General features: G+C 44.8%; 1 protein-coding gene across 2 annotated transcripts in view; it reads left to right on the top strand.

Moving 5' to 3' along the window:
- The window catches only part of sema4c (sema domain, immunoglobulin domain (Ig), transmembrane domain (TM) and short cytoplasmic domain, (semaphorin) 4C), a 74,706-nt gene extending 52,901 nt beyond the window's left edge, over positions 1–21,805 (top strand). For both annotated transcript variants that reach the window (XM_076151047.1, XM_076151046.1), the window contains 13 exons: positions 2,516–2,578; positions 4,695–4,793; positions 5,192–5,288; positions 6,359–6,478; positions 7,950–8,101; positions 8,970–9,145; positions 11,584–11,728; positions 12,244–12,457; positions 14,622–14,737; positions 16,218–16,375; positions 17,069–17,160; positions 17,409–19,996; positions 20,572–21,805. In XM_076151047.1, the coding sequence (XP_076007162.1) occupies positions 2,516–2,578; positions 4,695–4,793; positions 5,192–5,288; positions 6,359–6,478; positions 7,950–8,101; positions 8,970–9,145; positions 11,584–11,728; positions 12,244–12,457; positions 14,622–14,737; positions 16,218–16,375; positions 17,069–17,160; positions 17,409–18,355 (2,379 nt within the window). In that variant the 3' untranslated portion in view covers positions 18,356–19,996; positions 20,572–21,805. The remainder of the gene's footprint in view (positions 1–2,515; positions 2,579–4,694; positions 4,794–5,191; positions 5,289–6,358; positions 6,479–7,949; positions 8,102–8,969; positions 9,146–11,583; positions 11,729–12,243; positions 12,458–14,621; positions 14,738–16,217; positions 16,376–17,068; positions 17,161–17,408; positions 19,997–20,571) is intronic.
- The last annotated feature ends 1,174 nt before the right edge of the window (positions 21,806–22,979 follow it).

Here is a 22,979-nt window from a genome sequence, read left to right as displayed (position 1 = left end):
CGAAACAGAAATGCAGACGTTTAAACAGAGATTTCTTAGAATGAGGTGAATGAAACGTGTTATGAGTGTTATGAGTTTGGTTGACTCAGCTCATCATCATCTCACTGTGTCCTTCAGAGCAAAGCTGTACAAAGCGACCTGATGCTTTGGTTATTATCTGAATTTCTTTACATTGAAGCAGCAGCGATGACATCAGCAGCATCTGTTTAATCAATACTTACACATTCAGAAAACATGTGTGTAAGTGTTGAAACCAGGAAGTGACTCACACTCTCACGCTCAGCAGCATTGACAGCACTTTGTTTTCCATGCAGCTGTTACCAAAATGAGCTCCATCTCATCATATATTTGCATTCCTGTGCACTCCACTTTCTCAATGATTTCTTGCCACATATGGACCTATATTTAGATCCTCTGTGCTGCGTCTCACATTATGACTGTCTTTCTCTAATGTGTGACACTGATTTAAGTAGTCTGGAGCTCAGTTATTGATCACTTGAGAACATGGAGATGTGTAGAAACATGTGTGTGTGTGTGTGTGTGTGTGTGTGCGTGTGCGTGTGCGTGTGCGTGTGTGTCTCCGCAAACTTGAAGGGGGAAACTTGCCCAGCTGCCTGTTAACGTGCAGGCTGACTTTATTTTCTACATGTTTTGAGTCCAAGGACACTATAATGTTTATATTCCTGGCCGATAATCAAAGTAGAGTTGAACGAGTCATGTTCCTTATAGGCCGATTTTATTTTCTGGCCTGCCTTTTTTAAATCTTTAGGCCTTGTAGACGCTAATCACGTAAACAGTTTAATACCCTCTGAAAACTGAAAACTATTCCTCCTTTTGTACAGTCAGAAACCTAATAAAATATAATGATTGTTTAGCTCTTAGGTAAAAACCCCTTTGCTTTGACTATTTCTACAGCTTGGGTCTTAGTGTTTATCTTTGCCAAAGTGTGTTTTCTTGGTTTGATAAATTGCTTTTTGAAGGAGTAAAGCGAAAACCTATAAACCCTCAATCTTATCAGCCCGAGCTGCAGAACGCCAAGCAAACCTTCAGAGGTGTTCAAACATAAAAATCAATAAGTTCAACGCAAGCGGCAGCAGGTAAAGACCATCGACTGATACAACAAATCAACACTTTACACTATCAGCTTTGTATCAGTTTATGCCAGTTTGCCAACTAACTCCTGACTTTGTTCTGAAGTCATTTGTCTTATTTGTTGTGTTTCATTGATAAACAATTAGTCACTGCAGCTTCGTCTCCAACCTGGAGGCTAAATTAAGCGCTCCCAAACCTGACCATCAAACGCTCCCAAACCTGACCATCAAGCTCTTCTGTCAAGGATGCTTTATGCAATATTTATGGTATTTATGGCTTTGCTATACGTCTGGTCGTAAGTGAAGATACAAAAGCATCAAGCAAGTATTGGAATATTCTGAACAGTAGAGACCAGCGCTAAATGTGGAGCTATTTCATCAATACTAACAGCACAAATCTATCCACTGTGAGTGTGCAGGCGAACACACACACACACACACACACACACATGTAGGAGCTCTGGCCCTGTTCCTTGGAGTTTATGATGCACTTATTCAATCTTCTTCTTAATTGCCCTTGTCTTAATTTGTGTTCCTTGTTCCTCCTGTGAATCACTTTGGGGCAAATGTGTTTGTCCAAAGCACTCTATTAAATACCCTCGGCTTGAACTAATACACGCACACATACGTGCACACACACACAAGGCTATACACATTAAAAGCCACTGCGGTTCACTATAATTGCTCGGTATTGCGATCGATATAATCACAGCCATGTGATGGAGGTGTAGCTCGCTGCCTCGCTGCACTTTGGGGAATTGTCATCTGATTTACCTTTGTAATGAGCAGTTATTAGCTACACCCACACACACACACACACAAACACACGTTCAGGCTGTTTGAGTGAGGGTCTTACAGTAGTGATGAAGACCACCTGTTGTCAGCCCCTAGTGTGCGATGGAGAGATTCAACATAGAGAAATGAGTGAGGAGGAAGAGGATGGGGGGGTGCACTCCTCCGTCACCATCTGTCCATCACTCTCAGCTCCTTCTTCTTCACTTCCTTTATTTCTGCTTTTACCTTCCTCGCTTATTTCTCTCTCTCTCCTGCTTCAGACGTCGTCGCTGCTGAAATAGTTAGCTGAGGATAAGAGGGATCTGAATACAAGATTTAATATATTTGTTTTACATCAATACGTTAAATAAACAGTCTGTGTTGGCCTGGATATGAATAATTTAAAATAAATAAAAATGCAATTGATTTCAGTTTTGTGTCATTGTAGATTAGTTAGATTAGATACAGTTGGTAAATGAAAACAAAACAAAATTTAGAGCCATAAGTAAAGATATAGAAAATACTTTGTAGAGGAAAAATAAGGGCAATAGATTATGAATTATGAGAAGGATAATGTGATCATTTTTATTTTAAGAAAAAATCTGAGTTTTTGTGTCTATTAAAATTTCTTATTTAATCGTTGTTTCCAGATCGACTGGCCGGCTCCTCAGGATAAGAAGAGGGAGTGTGTGGCCAAGGGGAAGAACAATCAGGTAAAGTGATGGATCTGCCTTGCTCCGGGGCACTGTGGCAGTAAGAGGGAAAGGCCCACATTATTCACTCACTGAACCCAATTACAGTGTGCATCGTTAGGTGGTCTGTGAATTCAAACTGGCAACCTTCCAGGCATTACATTAGCGCCACGCTGGAGTGCAAACAGCATGTGTGGGTCAGCAGCTTTCAAAGGAAGATCAGCACAGGAAGTAGTTTGTCTTCCAATATGTGACAAAGACTGATGGCCACAGAAAGACTCTGATTAGATGCTATTACAGACAATATATGGGCAAAAGAATAGAATGGAGATAAGAACATAATACATTTGATTACTGTAGAATAGAATAGTGAAGAATCGAGTTAGGAGAGAATAGAAACCATGTGCAGCTGAATAGGCTTTCAATAGAATAGAATAGATTTTGGAACAGAGTAGAATAATGTATCATTGTTTATTATGAACTTGGAGTAATAACAGACACAGTATATGTAAATATGAATTGATTGTGGTCGTCGCCTGAACATTTAGCTCACAAAATGCAAACAGTTGTTTTTAACAGGTCTTAGAGTCGTAAACATTTATAGAGCTCGCTGCTCAACAGACTTACAGTGTGTTTACTCACAGAAATACCAACCAGAACACAATGACATTTTCATGAGCCCAAGTTAAATAAGGTTGCAGTCATAAAAACCCAAAGCCTTTGTTATGTTTATCAAATGTGTAATGATGAAGAGTGAGAGCAGAGGTCAGCGTGTGTGCTTCAGCGTTATGATCTGTGTGGTTATGTGAGCCAGTAAACAGAGTGAAGCTGTGATGTGGTCACAGAGCAGAAACAAAAACAGAACCACATGTGTGAAATAAACAATATTAGAGAAATGAAACAACCACCAACTTCACTCTATAAACACTTATAAATAGTTTATTATGTCGAAATTCAGCTCCTGAGAAATCTATTTGTTTATCTATTTCTCTTTAAGGTTACAAATCTGATTTCAAAACATTTCATCTATATAATGTGCATTGAAAGAGAGATGGAGACGCTCAGACTCAGATGATACGATGCAGCAATGTCGTGCATTGTGCAACAGCTGTGAGCGCTTACATATGCTTCTGTAGTGGCAGCAGTGTAGAAAAGGGGGCCTTTTCTCACAGCACCGAGATTTGATACCATGTTGCATTATTCAGCGCTCGCCTACGCGTCACATGTGAGCATCTGCTTCCATTCAAACAGCTTGATTGTTGGTCCCACACAGGTCACTTTCCCTCAGACGCTGCATGTATTATACACTTAATTACACACGTGAGCGCCGCCTGAAACAGATCTGTCACTTAACAGGTTACACGGATGATTTGATAGTGTGAATGACAACCAGGTGATGATACAAACAGAGCTGTTAACTCAGGTTTGATTAAAGGTTGTCGGCAGCAAACAAATGGAGTAATCTATACTTTCAACAGTCAAACTACTCCTTCTACTGCTGCAGGATAATGATCCATTTATATAATTTCCAGACATTTCTACAGCTTTCTAGAATCAGCAATGTGTGATCTGCATATTTTAAATTTTCCAGAATCAAGTAGAACATTTTTTTTGTGAATTTCCAGAATCACAAATTGTCTTCAGAGAAGTTATTTTACAAAGTGTTGCATTGGAAATCTTTGAGTGATTAATTGTTTCTTTTAGACTTTATTGTGTGGATATTTTTACAACGTTTAAAAGATTCATCCTTCTACTTTTTTCAAATCAAACATTATATAGAGGCAAATAGCACCATTTCTATGTCCGTGAGCCTAAATGAGTCGTCCTGGATAGTGAATAGTTTCTTTAAAAGTGCAAGCTTTTTAGATGACAAATGGAAGCCAAATTAAGTAAAGCATTAAGTAAAATTGGAAAATGACTTCAGTTCCCGAAGTTTGATTAAAAAAAAGGATCAGCCAACAGTTACATAATCTAACACAGATCAAGGTGGAGGCGTTCTGGATAAATGGGGATTCAAGGGGATTCACGTCAAAGCAGAGCATTACGGAAAATCTTGTGGAATCTCAAATAATGTAATACGTCAAATCTGAGAACAAAGCAGAGACGAGACACCAATATGTTTGTTTCTCTTTCACAGACTGAGTGCTTCAACTACGTCCGCTTCCTCCAGAGCTACAACCAATCACACCTCTACACCTGCGGAACCTACGCCTTCCAGCCAAAGTGCACCTATGTGGTAAGGACGAGTGTGTGTTTGCGTGTGTTTGTGTGTCCAGACAGCGAGTCACATCTAGCCTGAGCTGACAGGTGTCAAGATATCTGCTACTTGAATCTGACCTGAGGCGAAGACCATGGTGACAAAAATAAATGCAATGGAAAAGGTATCTCACGCTGCGTTAGTCAGTGTGTGTGTGTGTGTGTGTCTGTGTGTGTGTGTGTGTGTGTGTGTGTGTGTGTGTGTGTGTGACTGTGATGTAACCGGACAGCCTGGGCAGGTTGGAGCTACAGTCCTTGTAACAGACGGGCAAAGCTTGCAGCTGTGTTATGAGCTTCATAATACATACAGACCACTGACCACCTGCTTCCCTCTTTCTCTGCGTGCGTGTGTGTGTGTGTGTGTGTGTGTGTGGGCAGAACGCAGACTTTTTCAATTTGAACAGTGCTGATCTGGAAGATGGAAAAGGAAAATGTCCATACGACCCTGCAAAGGGCCACACCGGCCTGATAGTGGGTAGGTATCAGTTTTTGTGTGGTCATATACTCAGATCTGCATGGATTCTATATGTTTTCATTCACTACAATGTAAACAAATGTAAAATGTAAACAATGTAAACAAAGCAGGAAAGGAATCGCAGGAATTGTGGGATTTGTTTTTTGTTTGGGTTGTGTTTTCAGTTTTAGTGTTTGCCTGCCAAATCAAGAGCTACGGAATAATCTAGGTTATGAAAGTTCTAGGTTTATCACTACTGGTCTCCAGAAATCTGCATACAGAGTAAAGCAGTGTGTTTCCCTCTTAGCCTTAGTGGCTCATCTGCTATCCTGGTTTTGAATCTTGGCGAGAAACTCACAGAATCCTGATGTCTTTACGTTTAGGACATGTTGTTTACGACGGACCATAGTTTAGGCTGCTTTTGGACGCCTCTTTATGTCCAATTAAAGCCTTGTGCAGCTTTCACAGCAGCCCGTCTGTCCTGCGTCAGCTCAGTAGGCGAGGAGGGGTTGGCCTGCTGAATTTTAACGCTCTCAGCTGGATCCGGCTGCTCCATCTTATCTGCAGTGAGGGAAGATCAGAGCCACGGTGATAATCAGTTCATCCTCTGTGTTTGTGATGCTGGAGACAAACCTGTGAAGATCAGCAGGGATCATAAACACGGATAAGCTGCAGCATCCCAGGTTCTTAAAGAGAAATACACCTCATATATTCATTGATTCCTTCATCACATTTGCCTTTAATCGCACAAATACTATATTGTGAGTATTGTGTGTATGTAAATGTACAGCAAACATGGAAGCAGGCCTTTTGTGGTGAGCAGTAGTGTGTAGTGGTGTTGTCACTCAGTGTGCACGGTGGTTCTGCAGCTCAGGCGAGTTGTCCCCTTTAAAGGAATTCTGACAGTCCGAACACAAACGCATCTCGCAACCGCTAACGTACATCCACTTCCTGTTGTTCCTTTTCCTTTCCACGCTCTTCCTACCTCCTGCCTGCTTGTTTGTGTCGTTCTGCTGCTCCATTTAAAGAGCCGATGACCTGATGAGTCTGTTTGAGCCAGAACTAAACTCAAGTTGTTGTTGTCGGTGCAGATAAGGAGCTGTACTCTGCCACGCTCAACAACTTCCTGGGCACAGAGCCGGTCATCCTGAGGAACCTGGGCCTGCAGCACTACAGCATGAAGAGCGAATACCTGCCTGCCTGGCTCAACGGTAAGAGGAAGCGCTAGCAGGAGAGATAACAGAAGTGGTGGTAGCCATTTTTCTCCCGGAGCAAACTGCTCCAAGGTCACATATTCCTCGTAACGGGTCAACTGCATCTGGAATTCTGAGTTCACGGCTTGTAAATGAACATTTACTTTAAAGGGATTTATTACTTATTAGAAGTTTTCACTGAAAAAAATATCCCATTGTTTTTATTCTGCCTAGCAATTGCAGAGCTAAGACCACAATGGCAGCAGAGTCCAACCTACCAGCTAGCTATTTAGCAGCAGCCTGTTGTTGATGTTGACGTCTTCTCGCTTTATAGTAGAAAACTTGACACACGAGTAGCAACAAGAAGGGATGGCTAGTTTGTAGCAGCGTTGCTCTGTGAATCAGCACTGAACACTCTGGTTGCCGCTCTGTTATTCCGCAGCCATTGAAATTAATTGATCAAAGACAAGTAATAAGGATAAAGTAAAACGTCTTCATAAAGAGTTTAAAAGAATTTAAATGAAACATTGAGCCTCAGCTTCGGTTGAAGATTTTTCACTGACAGCAGCAGCAAAGTTGACAAATTAAACACGTCAGCAAATTGAATAGATCACTATAGAGGCTGATAACGTGGGGGGGGGGGGTCCTGTCACCAAGTTTGATTAACAAAAGAGAAAGAAACACGGCGATGACCAAGAGAGAGCGACAGGAAATGAAGCGCCGACGCAGAAAAGGGTGGAAATGGAGCGAGGGATCGTTATCAGGTTGAGATAAGAGGGAGAGAGAGAGGAGGAAGATGAGGAGGAGGAGGAGGGGGAGAACTCAGCAGGAAGCAACGTTGCTGATGGAGGAAGAGACATTAGGAGCGTGACAAGCAGATAGGGGGGGGAGGGGGTGGCGGAGGCATGCACAACTTTATGGTTACCGTGGGGACATCAGCATTTCATCGCTTTGTAACTCATTTATATGCTTATTTATATTAGATGAGTTTAGTGTCCTGCTGCTTCCAAAGGCTTTTATGCAGAAGAGAACAAACGTATGGGGACATATGAAGCAGCAGAGTTAAAGAATTGGACTTATTTCTTCCATCAAATGGTGCATAAAAGTTTGCGTCAAAGCCATGACTGTCACGCCCTAATAAGGACCTGTGAGACGATGAGGAGAGAGAGAAACACATAAATGGGATGCTAACATTGGCTATGAAATTATTGGAGGACAGTGAGAAGGAGAGAGTGTCTTCCTGTCCCTCTGTGTGTCTGCCTGTCTGCCTGTCTGTCGCTGTGTGTGTCTCTCTGTCCCTATGTCTGTCTGTCTGGTACTCTGCGTCTGTCTCTCTGTCCCTCTGTTATTCTGTCTGTGTGTCTCTCTGTGTGTCCCTCTGTCTGTTTGTCCCTCTGTGGGTTTCTTTGTCCCTCTGTGTGTCTGTTCTTCTGTGTGTGTGTTTGTTCAGTGGTGACACACGTCCGTCTCTTGTCCACGCTATTTGCAGAGCCAGACTTTGTGGGTTCGGCCCTGGTGAGGGAGAGCGGCGGCAGCAAGGACGGAGACGACGACAAGATCTACTTCTTCTTCAGCGAGCGAGTGCTGGAGCTGGAGTGCGACACGGAGCTGACGGTGGCCCGAGTTGCCCGAGTCTGCAAGGTGACGCAACATCTGACGTCACCAGCACATTCACACATTCACACTGAGAGGACTCAATACACATCTCACATTTTTGCTAATGCCATATTTCGAGTGGTCATGCAAAAATGTCTTGTAAAAAGACGTCATGTAACTCCCGTAATCAGACAGCAACTCAGTTGTCTGGTTCAAGTATAGTTACGGTACCGAAACTAGTCCTGCTAAAGTTTCATTCCGTGAGTTAAAGTAATTTGAAACAACCTGATTCTGAATTCCTGTCATGTTCTCTCTGGGTTCATCGGCAGCTGCAGATTGGCCATTTGATTGACTTGACTCGACTCGATTCGACTGACTTTGTTGCCGCGTCACTTGGCACTAACTGCTTTTCTGGACGGACCTTAGTATGCGCGAGCGGAGGCGGCGGGGTGCGGCGGGTGAGGGGGTCTGGCCGTATTGAGCCGACGCGTACTAGAGCCATGAATAATTCAGTGCATCCAGTTGATATTGCTGTTGCAGCAAGAACACAATCTGGATCTCGGTGCTGTAATATGAGCATTTGCATATTTTAAATTCCTTTTTACAGCTTCGACTCTCACCGAGGACAGTAAGGATGAGAAATGCCCGGCAGATGTGCCTCTCTTTAAGGGCTGCACGTCAGTATAAATACGCTTTTTATTGTATAATTGCGTGTTATTATCATCATCAGTCTGGTGGGTTTTCACATCCTGTTGTCCAAATGCTGTTTGAGAGGCTTTCCCACCATGACGCCGATACATCTTACGGAGGAACTGAACACACATAGAGGCACAAATGAGACGGACACATTACTGAACAAATGGCATCCGTTCCTCCTCTTAAGAGTTCATATTTGCTTCTCTCTCTGTCTCAGGGTGATCTGGGAGGCACCAGGACCCTGCAGAAGAAGTGGACCACGTTCCAGAAGGCGCGTCTGGTGTGTTCCCTGCCGGAGCGCCACGTGGCCTTCAACAATCTGAGGGCGGTGTTCACGCTGCCGGGGCAGGACTGGAGGGGCACCACCTTCTACGGCATCTTCCACGCACAGTGGTGAGTGACAGGAGGAGCTCTTCATCACGTCCGTGGGCGAGCTGGTGTTCTCTCTCTTGCTCTCAGCACGTTCTGTGTTGTGGTGTTTTCTTCTGCTTTTCTGATCTCACCTTGCTGACACATCTCCCCAGTTCGACCGGTCAGTGACGCATCTGACTGTGTTCTTTGTTCGATGAAATGTTTCGTTATAATTTTGCAAAAACTTTTGGAGCCCTTTATTTGAACTTAGACACGCTCAGTCAGTAATAGTTCATGCAAAATACTTAATTATTGACTTTTGTAAAACTTTTGTGGCACATTTTGAATTCCCCCCATATTGTCATTTTTATTGTAGTAATTCATATATATTAATTCATCATCTCTATGGCTGTGGAGCAGCAGCACTGATCCTTTATTAATGAGATTGCGATAAAAATGAAATATGAATATTAAAACTCCAATCTTCACATGCATTAATAGATATTCTTTTTTCAGTTGTATCCACACTGGATCAAGTTCACGTGAATACCTAACCATAAATGTTGTCTCAGAGATTTCTAAAACAGTTTTCTGCACAGAACAGAGAGAATATGTTGATCTTAAATCAAACATATCAGTCGTTAGCTGTGGAGCCAGACGGTGTGTGACTGATTAGTCCGAGCAAATTATATATATATATTACTCATTTGCATTTTAATAGGAATATTATTACTTTACTGCTTTATTTCTTCCAGGGGGCAGTAATTCATCATGCCGGTGGTTACATTAGCCTGACAGTAAATTACCTCTCATGCGAATTTGTGAGAATTATTACGGAAAACAAACTGGGTGGGGAAGCGTCTATCTCCAGGAAAATAAGGCTGTCTGACATTTTTCACCGGCAGTAACGATGGAGAAAAGCAATTTTAGGGGTTAATTTGCGAAAAAGTTTGATAATTACTCTGTAAGGGTGATAACACCAGGGACAAATACTTTTATGATGCTATTTTTAGCATTTCAATGAGCTCTTTCATCTTTCTTGGAGTTGTACACTAATGAGGTTGGTATGAGCTCAGGCATTTGAGAGAGGGGAGGAGGTTGGAAGGAGAGTTGGAGGCTCTCTGTCCTAAGGCCATGCTGCTTGATGGCGCTCTTTTGTATTTCACAATAAGATATCATATCACAAAGTGAGACAACTTTGAAGTTCACGCTTTGTTTCTAGTGGTGGTGAAGGAGAGCAGGATGGCGTCTCACTGTGTGGCTCAGTGGGGATTCCTGAAAGCCCCTCTGGCTTTGAGAAGATAACATTGAGATAATTGGACGTTATGTAAATGACGAGTCGGAGCTTTGAGCTGTAATCTGACGGCACTGAGCAGCTTTGTAACTTCCTGAGACGCCGGCGCTGTCACTGGCTCCGACGTTAGCGCCCTGAAGCCCACGACCCGCTGAAAGCACCACATAGCACCTCAGAGATGTGATGTTGTCTTTCCTCTTCACAGGTGTCAGAAAAAACCCAAAGTGAGATTTTCACAGTGCATTTAAGAACAGGAGGAAGGAGCCAACAAATTAGAACCAAAACACCAGGAGTTTGGAAACTGTCCATTCACAACTCTTACATCATAGAAACATTGCAGCTTTAGAACAGTGTGAACAAAGTGTGGAGACGTAAAGGTTTGAGTCCATAGATCTGTCGGCACCTATAGAATTGTAACACAAGCACGCACACACACCTTGTCCTTGATTGTTACATGTCCACATCACCTGGTTGTCACACACCCAACAAATCCAAGGCTTGTGAGCAGGCGGTTGCATCATGTTTTCCTTCAGTGTGCCCAGCGGCGCTGCAGTAAGACAGCCGAGAGGTGGGCCGATGTGTTTTTACACATTTAAGCACTGCAAACGTTTTAGAGGAGACAGTAAAGGAAAAAGGAGATGGGAAAAGATTCCACCCACTCCACAATCTGCTGCTTTAGATTTCAAAGTAAACGCATGTGAATCAAACCTGACGGTGAAATGAAGATTGTTAGTGTGATTAAATTAGTATTTTGTCTTCAGTCAATAACCAATTTCAGCTTCACTTAGGGACGGAAATTAGGTCATAAAAAATAAGAAACCCCCCCCCACACACACACACACACACACACACACCACCTGCAGCTTTAATTGTTTTTCCCATTTCACAGTTAATCATTTATCATTCCACGTGTAAAATGTGACCAGTGGAGGAAGTTTATCACCAGTAGTTCATCAATTTGCTTCACCGCTGAAACAAAAAAGAATTGACATATTTAATACAGTAGAATTAATAATATAGGCCATATATTTATTTTATTTGCTTGTAACATCTCATATTTTTGATATTTGTGTGCATCACAGTACAATGTTGGACTCAACAAACTCATCTTTTTGCAGCTCAGTTGTCACGTTTCAGTTTTCGCGTCTGCTCGTCTGTAATTTGCGTTCTCGCTGCCACCTTCCAGGGGCGACGTGGACGTGTCTGCGGTGTGCCAGTACCAGATCGGTGACGTCAAGAAGGTGTTTGAAGGGTTCTACAAGGAGTACAGGGAGACGTCCCAGAGGTGGGGACGCTACACCGGCGCCGTCCCTGTCCCACGGCCTGGATCGGTGAGACTCTGGGGAGACTTTGGGGAGCTTGGAAAGGTTGTATCGGCAGTTTGAGAAGTAAAGGAATGTCGTTTGGGGTGGGAAGATAAGTAGTAGATCATAGACACATTCTTGCTCGACATTCATTTGATCCACGGCAGCATCACATAAGGAGAAAGGAGTGGGCAGAGGAGGGATGGAGGGATGAAGAGGGAGGGGAAAGCTGGCACCATAGGGAGATCTGAGAGCGTAATGATCCAAGGAGGGGAAGGAGAGGAGAGGAAGGGGCATAATAGGGAGCGGAGGTGAGAGCCAGAGGGAGGGAGGCGTGAAAGAGAAAAAGACGGAGGGAGGGAGGGACGAAGGGGGGTAGCCATCTCTCTGCCAAAAAAGCCATGCCAACCTGTCCCAGCTGCATCTAATGGCTGTCCTCTTCTTCCTCCTCCTCTCTTCCCACTTCCATCTCTATCTCTCTCTCCTCTCTCATCCCTTTTTCTTCTTCCACTTCTTCTTCTTCTTCTTCTTCCTCACCGCAGTGTATCACCAACTCGGACAGGGAGAGCGGCTACAACAACTCCCTGCAGCTGCCCGACGCCACGCTCAACTTTGCCAAGAAGCACCCGCTGATGGACGACAAGGCTCTGGCTCGCCCTCTGCTGCTCACCAAGGGAGTCAACTTCACCCGGCTAGCGGTGGACCGGGTCAACGCGTTGGACCAGCGGGCGTACAACATGCTCTTCATCGGCACAGGTACGCCTCATGTGAAGGAGATGAACTCCTACAACAACATGAGCTTCACAAAGGTCACAGGGTTCGTTTTGAATTATTGACATTAAAATAGATCTCATATAATATCACACAAGCCTTCATCCATACGCCCCCATGTTATGCACATAAATCTAGTGATAGATTCAGAACCTCACAACCTCACAACCTCACAACCCGCTATATTCACTATACTGTGTATCGCTGTGTTGTTTAAGTATTGCGATTCCTTGTGGTGATATATTTTGTTGTGGTTTTTTGCTCGTCAATTGAACGTCATGCTACATTTTGAGGCAGTTAAAGCCTGCACCCAAATGTTTTATGCATAGATTTTTCATCAGCGTGATGATTCAAGAATTGATCTTTTTGCTCTGGTCCCTCCACAGTCTGGACTCTCCACAACAAACATCGCTGTTACCTTTGCTACTAGAATGAATTTTTCAGCCAAAACAAACAAAGCAGGAGCAAAACAAAAGTATATATTTTGGTCCAGAGATGTGATGGAGGAGTAATGTGATGGAATCTGACAATATAAATACGTATATATATAAATAAATTGCAGATAAACCCTAAAAAATTCTGAAGTACTGTAATGAAGTAATCATCTAAAAGATAAAGAATCAGTCAGATGGTGAAAAAGTTTGACGGTAATAACTTTTGCAGCTTTCAGGTAAAGCTAGCGGGGGGGGGGGGGGGGGTCCAGCTGTGTGTGTGTCTGTGTGCGTGCGTGTGTGTGTGTTCGCAAAGCCTGCGTGGATTATTTGCTGCGAGGAGATGAGAGTTTCAGGCAGTGGCAGGAGACGGCGACAGGTACTGGCATTAGGCGGGATGGCAGCGAACAGCACGCCATCTGGACGGTCTTCAGCTGGGTTTCAATTAAGGAGCTGATTTGCATGCTTAGATCTGCGCTCAGGCATCAGAAGAGACGCCTGCCTTTGCACGACTTAATTAATAACGCTCCTCTCAGTGGCCACCGGGCCCATATGTACACACACACACACACACACTCACACACACTGTTAAATCAGTCAGACCTCCCACAGCCTTAATCCTGGCTAATACCAATGTGACGGCGGCGCGTGCGGGATGCGATCCGTCTTGTGAAGGTGCCGAGAGTGCATCAACATTCAGATCACTGCAGCAGCACGGAGACTGACAGGGCGCCGTGACAACAGCAGACTCAGGGCTTCTCTGCTGGCAACCACCGAGGCCAATCACGACACATGTATGGTCACACAAGTAACACACACACACACACACACAGATACTCACAGTGATGTCGAGCCAAGTGCAGTCATCCCCACATGTCGAGCTTCATAGAACAAACTCAACAGGGCCCCTGGCAGACATACGGACACGCTGCCAAATGGGCTGTGGGGCTTGATTAGCTATTAGCTGCAGCAGAGCGACGGCTGAGCAAGTGGAAGGAGGGGGAGAGGGAGGGAGAGGGAGAGACAGAGACAGAGAGGGAAAGAGACAGAGAAAGGGAGAGAGACAGAGAGAGAGAAAGACAGAAAGAGAGGGAGATTAAGAGAGGAAACCTTTTCAGTAGACAGGAGTGAGGGATTAGTTGACTCTGGTCCCTGACGCTACAAGAGGCGAGTGTGATGATATGCCTGCTGCTTGCTACTTCTGTGTGTGTGTGTGTGTGTGTGTGTGTGCACCATGGGTATGTAATAGATGAAAGGAAAACAGGAACTCTAGGTCTTTAAAGGTCCAAGTCTTATGAATTAAATCAAATTCGAATATGGAATAAAGAGTCATTATGTTGGTACAAATATACAAGTAATGTTAAATATCAACAAACCATAGCAGAATAAATATAAATGATATTAATACATAAAATAAAAATATGCTTGTGCATAAAAGCATTCTACTGAACATATCACAGGTGTGAATAAGTATCTTCTAATAGACTTATATATATATTATCTATCTATCTATCATAGCAGTGATTTTTAAATGAAGGTGTTTGTTTACTCTGCGTTTTCCAGATTGTTGGCCAGAAGCGCTGCAGCTTTAAAATTATGGGTTTTTTTAATGCCGTGAAATTGCCGTGAAGGCACGAATAAAGTGTTTGCACTGAAGTGAACTTGAGCTGAAAGTTTGAGTGAAGATGAGCTGACTCATCCTCCTCTTCCTCCTGCAGCGGAGGGCTGGCTGCAGAGGGTGGTGGTCCTGGGCTCTGAAGCTCACGTGATCGAGGAGATCCAGCTGTTCGAAGCAACCCAGCCGGTCGACAGCCTCACCATCTCTCACTCCAAGGTAACACTCATACACACTTGCACACACACTCGTGCCGTACTTCCACTTCCTGGAGGGATCTGCCATCTTCACATCCACTTTAAAAGTAACGAAGCAGATGCTGCATATCGACGTCCTATTAATCTCTCTGGATAAGTTTGTGTGTTAATGACATGTGAAATGATCAAACGTAATTCAGTAAATTGAAGTGGAAGCGATTCCTCTTCATCTTCTTTTGATGATGTGAGTTTGAAATTCCAGGCTGTCTCCGCCCTCATACGGATCACAGATCCACTCATGTACGTAGTGTCCTCTAGTGTTTCCTCTCCTCTGCCTCTTTGATAGATGAGATGAAACTTAAAGTCCTCATTATGCTTCAAAAGAGATCAAAGGAGAGGAGCATTCTGATGAACGCGTCCTAGAACACTCCAGTCCTTCACTGTCTTGAGTCATTTCTACTTCTGAGGTCCTCCCCTTGGCCCAGCCTGACTAAAGACAGACGTTTGGCCTGTATTTGTACCGATCATGACCAGGGGGCAGGTATCAGAAGCAGAGGAGACAAATGTTCCCTTTCCCACGCTGCCTCTCCAGTCTTGTATGACATGTTTTTGCCAGTCAAGTTCTATTTCTTGCCAAGTGTACCCGCGGCCTAAAAGAGCCTGTCTCATGGTGGCCTTCTGAGCCTTGTGAGACGTCTTATTTGCCCTGAAAGTTTCCCTCACATGCAGCAAGCTGGGGCCTGTCTGAAGGGAAAGCAGAGGGAAAGCAGAGTTCCTTGACAGAGTTGGAGGAAATCAAAGCCACGCCAGTAGCTTTTCACGCAGACTGTTGCAGCAGCGTGTTGTGTACCGCAAACGATCTCATCACTCGAAAGACACAGGCGACTTCTGAGCTTCTCTTGAAGATTTCTTGTCAGTTGCATCACTATTTTCATCTGTATTCAGCGATAACAGTTTGTCTTCTGATGTTCTTTTAATGCCCCTTTTGCTTGATGCTTAGAAGCCATCCATCCATCCAGCCGCCTCGCATCCACTCACGGGCAGATAGCCCCGAAAACCCCTCTGTGCAATAACAGCTATTACAATCCTTCAATTGAACCTCTGCCTCCGTTGTTGTCAGAGTCTCGGCGGCTTGTGCAGTGAGCCTCTGGTCGCGTCACTGCAGCACCACGCTGGCATGTCTGCAGACTGATGTGGTTTGTGACCGGGCGTTGCCGCCGCTTATCTCGTTAATGCTGGCTTAGCTGCGCCGCAACAGCTTTCACGAAAAGAGCGCAACCCAGATTGGATTTTAGGAAGGGGCGAGGGAGGGTGGATGTTATTGTAATCGAGAGCGATTATCCCATTATCTCCTCTAACCCCTAACTGAGTCACTCCCCCTCTTCCTCTGTTTATCTCTCTTCTTGTTTTTCATCTCACTCTGGTTTGTGTCTCTGAACGATGGCTGGGATCTGTTCTTTGTCCCCAACCTTCACTCGCTTTTCTCTCCTCTCTCATTTTAGAAGTATTTGTACATCGGCTCTCGCTCGGAGGTTCTCCAGCTGCCCTTGGCCAACTGCAGCCGCTATCAGTCTCAGCCAGACTGTCTGCTGGCCCGGGACCCCTATTGCGCCTGGGACAGCGAGGGTCGGGCCTGCGTCCGCATCGACCTCCATCGCGGGTGAGCATTCCGGACAGAACACAGACGGAACAAAGCTGACGTTCTTCAAGGGGAGATGCTCCTGAATGACGTCCTTCTCAGTGTGGGAAAGTGTTTAGACTATAAACACAACGATAAAACAGCCATACTGACGCAATTCTGTTTGCTGAGTTTAAGAGAACGATTCCCTGAAGTCCTGTCAGTATGTTTACATGCACTTTAAACTCTAACTCAACTCTATAACTTATTATTATACGATCCTTGAATGGGAGGACTCTCCTCATGCTGCCATTAAACTTCACCTAACAGTGCCTGTATACGGCCTAATCTCAGTTTTGCACTTAAATCACAGTGCAACTACGCAGAGTATTGAATGCATGTAAACACACTGAGAGTGACGCCTCTGGTCTACATGGAGAAGAAACTACGTACATATCAGAACTAGAACATATCAAAGTGACCAACACAAACATATCCGGCTGTTTATAAAGGGCCCACATGTCGCTTTAAATATACATGCAAACTTTATGTTGTAATTTCTGTTGTACATACTAAATCAATTTTGCATTTTGATAAATGTTCATTTATTCTTACTGCTCTCCCTCCCTCACTGAGCCGCTGCTCTCTGCCGCGTTTGCTGTGGAAATGTCTCCAAAAGTTCTAGCGAGAGAGTGTTATTAATCTTCATCTCTGCACTGTGATCTATCCTGCCAGATCCACCTCCTCTCTGTCGCAAGACCTCATGCTTGAGCGGTTCAGCCGGGGAAAAGCCAAGATTGATAAGCCCGTCTCCATCCCAAGCCCCGGTGAGTGCAAGGCCACGCCTCGGGGGTGGCCTCTGCTGGGAATGGGCTGTCAGTGCAGGGTCCAGTCAATAAGAAGGAGCAGGAGAGCGGGAGGTGGAATACTGGACTGTCTGACTGCATTTAAACTGAGCTGCATGAATTGAATTAAATAGAAGCGAGTTTGCTGGTGCAGAATATGAATGTGACTCATTGTGTCTCACCCTCATGCCTGTCTTCCCTCCCTCTCTCCCTCTCCTGCTCCTCTGCAGAGCACTCACGTCTCCGTAATGTGACCGTGGTCGTGGGATCAGATATGGTGCTGCCTTGCCAGCTGGTCTCCAACCTGGCCCAGCCCTGCTGGGTTGTCAATGATCGCGAGCTCCAGCTAGGTGACCCCGACGCCGGAGGGCCGCGGTTTGACCGGACCCTCAAAGCACTGGTCGTCCCCGACACGGGCCAGATGCAAGCTGGCCGCTACATCTGCTACTCTGAGGAGCAGGGTGTGAAGTTTCAGACGGAGCGATACCAGGTGGCCGTCGTTGCCAGTGCGCCGGTGTTTATGGAGGCCCGAGCCCCAGACAGCAGCATGGGGCTCTTCTGGGTGTTGGTCATCACCCTTGGAGCAGCCTGTCTGCTGCTCCTGGTGGCAGCTCTTTACCTCCGGCGGAGGCTGAAGCTGGCACTTGGAAAGGGGACCGACATGAAGCCCCTAGAGAGCACCCTGGTCTACCCCATCACCCTTCCTAAGGAGCCACCCACCTTCGTGCCCAGCAAGATGCCCAGCGACGAGGATCGCTTCTGGGAGACGGGCGCCAACTACTACTACTCGGATGGCTCACTGAAGATCGTTCCCGGCCACGCCTTGGGGCCCAGCAGTTTGAGCAGCACGGCGTCACCCAGCACCATTCCCAGCCAGCCCATTCACTCCCCCAGCCGTCTCAGCCTCACCAACATCCGAGGCTCTGGTAGCAATGGCTACATCCGCCTCAACCTGAGCACAGCAGGGGAGGAGAGGGCTAGCGGGGCTGGTGCTGGAGGCGGCGGGCTGGGCGGGCTGGGCGGGCTCGGCGTGGGTGTAGGCGGAGGCGTGGGTGTGGGTGTGGGTGTGGGCGTGGGCGGGAACGACTACTCAAGCCCCTTCAAGGAGGAGCTGAGACGTACCTTGCAACAGAGGAGCGTTCTGCCCGACGCCAACCCAGAGGAGTCGTCTGTCTAGGCATCCGCTTCTCAGTCTTCATGCCCCGAGTTGGAAAAACAGAACAACCGACCTACCTCCCTCCTCTGGAGGAACGCCTGCTCTCTCGCTCTTTCAGTGACACGCTGTCAATGCCCTAAGCTCTCTCTTGCTCTGCCAATGCCTGTTTGGCTCACTCTGTGACTCTGTACACATTTATAGCACACACAGCATGTTAAATATACACACTCATACACCGTGTTCGCCAACATGAACTCCTGTAATTATTGTGTTCTGGGCACCATGCAGTCATGGTTGTGACTTTTTCTGCTTCCACTGTGCAATTGCCACGTGTGTACATTGTGTATTTAAAAGATGCAAACCGAACGCTCAGAACACCTCAAGCATGGAAATCAAACACACAGCGTCGTATCTGAAGGGCACATCTGGTTGTCATGTTGGTTGGACCGAGCGTGATGTTTCAGCCACCGGGCTGAAACTGTCGACGAGCGGCAAATGACTGGAAATATTGGATTGACTCATGGTCCCTCGGCTCCATTGAGACTTTTTCCAGCTTACTGCACTTAAACCTGGAAGCGCATCTTCCCCTTTTTGTATTTGTGAGTCAAGAGTGTGAGAGCGGAATAAAACGACTTTAATTAATCTCAAAGCAAGACGACAATCACGTCCCCATAGCAGGAGCTCTGTGTGGGACAGAACAGAGAGGAGAGAGAGAGAGAGAGAGAAAGAGAGAGAGAGACAAAGAGACAAAGAGACAAAGAGAGAGGAAATGAAATGGGAAATGAAGTGAACTGAGCGATGGATCCAGTTTGGTTCCTGAATGAAGGACAATCTCTCAAGACTTTCTCTGCTCAATTTGTATTTTTTTCCATGTTGTATTTTACCCCAGATTAAGTCCTGGACTCGCTCCCTTTTAATTTGTTGTGACGGTCGGTTTAAATTAACACATTTCTAGCTGTTCTTTTTCTACGTGTGGTGGACTTGCCGCAGTGTTGGCGTTGTGACCAGGAACGGCTTCCCTCTGTGAATGACAATGCATTCCTCACCAGGACCTGCACCGTGACCTTCAAACGCACCTTCACATCCAATATCTTACAAGTGCACTCCAGTCCACATTTATTAGAGCCGCAGTGTGTACCATATTTATTTTGCTTGAGCCCATTTGGACAGTTATTCGTCTCCTCAGAAAAGAAAATGTTGTTTGCATTCAGTTCCGAGAGGCTGCACACTTAATCCCAAATTGAAGTGGACATGAAGGCATTAGGCAGAGAGAATGTAGTTGAACCCTCACTGTTGCCACCGCTGTGGATGTCTCAATAAGTGCTTTATGTAGGATGTGTTTGGTGAGGGTGGTAGCTTGCACTGCCAAGAAGGAAACTCCTGCCCACACACACACACAGCTCTTTGAATGCCAACCATCCTGGACTAAAATGTGTGTGTGTGTGTGTGGCAAACCCCTTAAATCCTGTGCAAACTCGCCCTTCTACCGACACCCAGAAACTTACCTGGGGCTACTGTGGACATGTTAGAGAATGTGCACTGTAAAACACACACACTCACACACAGTGTTGGTGGAGGAATGAACCGACAGACTGACTGATTGCCGCCCTGTTGTCAAACCGATGGCTCCGGGACAAAAGAGGAGCCGTGAAGACATGAAAGGTATTGTGCCACATAGATGTAAACAAAGACGTAAAGCTCCAGTTGTTTCTGTGTGACCAGACGATGCAAATGTTGCTCCAAGGTAACGCTTGAGAATACACTGCGTCGTGGCGTTTAAAGAGACATTGCTTAAGGAGGCGTTCCATTTTGCCAGTAATTGGTCCGTACACCTTTTAGATGGACCTCCATGGATCAAAGTTGCCATTTCTTCAAACACAGAAGTGATGCGCTGCACAATAACAGCTCAACCTATCATCTGGATTCTCAAATAAGACTCATGTCACACTGTAATGACAGTAATCACCACATCTTCTCTGTTTCAGGGCCGAAGGTCAGAGGAAAACACTCTGAGGCAATGGTGAACATATTTGTATCCAGCCAAACATTACATCAGTGGATTCACATACGTACATACTGCAGTGTACTCTCAAGTGTTTGCATGGAGCAACAGACCAGATAATGTACTTGTCATATATGTGATGGCGGCTTAGCTTAGATCCCTTGTGTAATGGACAGATTGTGCTTCACTTTCCAGTCATTTTCTGTATCTAACCTGTGTCTTGTTTGTCCATCAGGGTCGGCGTTCTGTTTTTTGAGTCTTGTCGGGTGAGGAACACAGAACCGTGCTGGACTTCCCAGACTGTGTACAGAGCAGCGAGGGAGGAGATGTAGGATATGGAAACGATCCGCCATCAGCCCTCCACCGCAGCGTTGCATGATCCTCTGCAAGTGAACTGTACATGTTTGGTCTGATCGTCCCTGTCGTGCATCATCTCGATCGGTCATTTCTGAACTTTTACAGACACATTTATTGACACACTCAAAAAAAAAAAAAGAAAATATCTGATTTCATGATTCAAGAGTTGTACAGGAATCCATGGCTGCATCTCCACATGTTTACGTTTCTGTGCCTCTTCTTCACCTTTTGGATAAGCCAAAGTAGACTGCAGTTGCTTTTTTTTTTGCTTTTTTTTGAAAAACCTAATTTAATTTAATTCCAAATCGATATTTAAGTCTCAGCGGTCCGTCCACTTTGCATCCGCGAGCTGACACATATTGTCGCTTCAGCTAAATTGTCCCGCTCGAGCACAACATACACACACACACACACACACTCAAAAGAGCTTGAGGCTGATGGACTTCCTGCTTCCTTGTTTACATGTCTGTTGTGATTTGCTGGAAACAATTTCTGACCCCCTCCCCCCTTCTTCACTTTACGAAAGGCTGCAGACGTACCAAAACTTTAAGATATAATTTAATCCGACAGCCTCCCAAATACCAAATATACGTAACAAGCAGAAGCCTGATAGAAAGTTTCCACTTCAGTGTTAATAGTCCTGCTTCAGTACTCCGGAACAACATGAGATCTTTACACTGGTACTTGGTTTTGTCCTAATACATTTTCTTTAAACAATTAGGATTTGCCTTTACTAAACATGTTGCAAAAAAAACAAAAAAAATGAAGATTTTTTAAGAACTACATGTCTAAAGCTTGAAAAAATGCATGTGTGATGTACTTAATGTGCATTTATTCTGCATCTGCTCCATTCTTACGCGTTTGTTTGCGATGACAAATTCTCTTACGAAAGGTTTCTCTGCTGTTTTATTGTATTATTGTAGAATCACCACCCAGATTTTATTTTGCTCATTTTTTTTGCTCGTCTGTTACTGATCTTTTTTGTTTGTTTTTAAAGTATGTTAAGTAACTTATTTCGCTTGTACAAACATGTTGATATTTATTATCATTGTACATATGTCCTTATTTTTTATATGTGTATAATACACAAATAAAAGTAGAGATATACTGCAGTTGTTTGTGGTTTCATTTGGAATTATTTCTGTAATTGACTGATTTGCAGCATTTAATAATGACAATCACATGGAAACACGCCACATACAGAAACCTTTACAACTAGAAGAACTAGGAGGAGGAGCCAAAACACATACCTCCACCAAGGTTGAGTTGTCCACCATCAGGTAGATTAATGCTTTTGTGCTTAAGTAGGAAGGTCACGTTTCCATTTTTGGTTACAGTCGACTGATTCATTAATGATGAGATGCAGCCCTTTTTGAAGAACAAGCCATGCCCACTCAATTTTGGCAGTTACAGCAAAACTATGGAAAATCAAAAAATAATTATCTACCATTTGTCCACCATACTTCAGATGTTCCACATGTATAACTTTGTGATAAATTACCCAAAAGTATAACTCTAATATCAAGCTGTTACGGTTCACACTCCCAAACTCCTCATCATTGTTTTATCTCTCACAGTCCGTCATGTATTGATTTTTCTTTTCTCCTGTTCTCTCCTAATGTGAGAAGCTGTTCCACCCTCAGCCTGTGCAATACACTCAGCAAAAGCCAAGCGGACACCCACCTGCACAGATGTAGCCACGTGCTTCGTGCCGTAGACAGTCCCAAAGGCTAACGGATACATCTGAGCTCATGTACTCAGCTGGGCTGCAAGCCATGGAAAACTCACAGGAGGAAGTGGAATCGTGTGCATTTGTGAGAGAGTGCGAGTGTGCGTAAGGTTTCCTGAGCTTTCAAAACATTGGAGCACAGTTTGCCCACCTGTTTAGTCTGCAAAATACTGAGATACCAATGTATTAAATCCACCTGTGCAATCTTACGCAATCCGTTGCAACAGCACTGTAATAAATAATAGATTCTCCAGCAGTTTTGACAGCATCAGAGGAGTTTACGTGGCTCTGTGGTACATTTAAGGCCAGAGTTTGTGGTGCTGGTGTTGGGCTGGCACTGGGCTGGGTGACACTGAGCCATGTGTCTGATATTCTGTCCACTGTCATTCAAATGTATGAGAGGGAATTAATATTATCATGACATAATAAAGCCTCAAAGCTGAATCAACACCTATACAACAACTTAATGTGAATATTCAGAACTTCAAAGGTGTTTATTGGAGGACTGATGAATTGGATTACATTTAATTGCACAGTATGTTCTATGATGTATTGAA

Source organism: Genypterus blacodes, unplaced genomic scaffold, assembly GCF_046128005.1.
Source record: "Genypterus blacodes isolate CSIRO-AG114 ecotype Tasmania unplaced genomic scaffold, CSIRO-AGI_Gbla_v1 ptg000053l_1, whole genome shotgun sequence".
NCBI lineage: Eukaryota > Metazoa > Chordata > Actinopteri > Ophidiiformes > Ophidiidae > Genypterus > Genypterus blacodes.
This window is presented reverse-complemented; position numbering and strand designations above follow the sequence as displayed.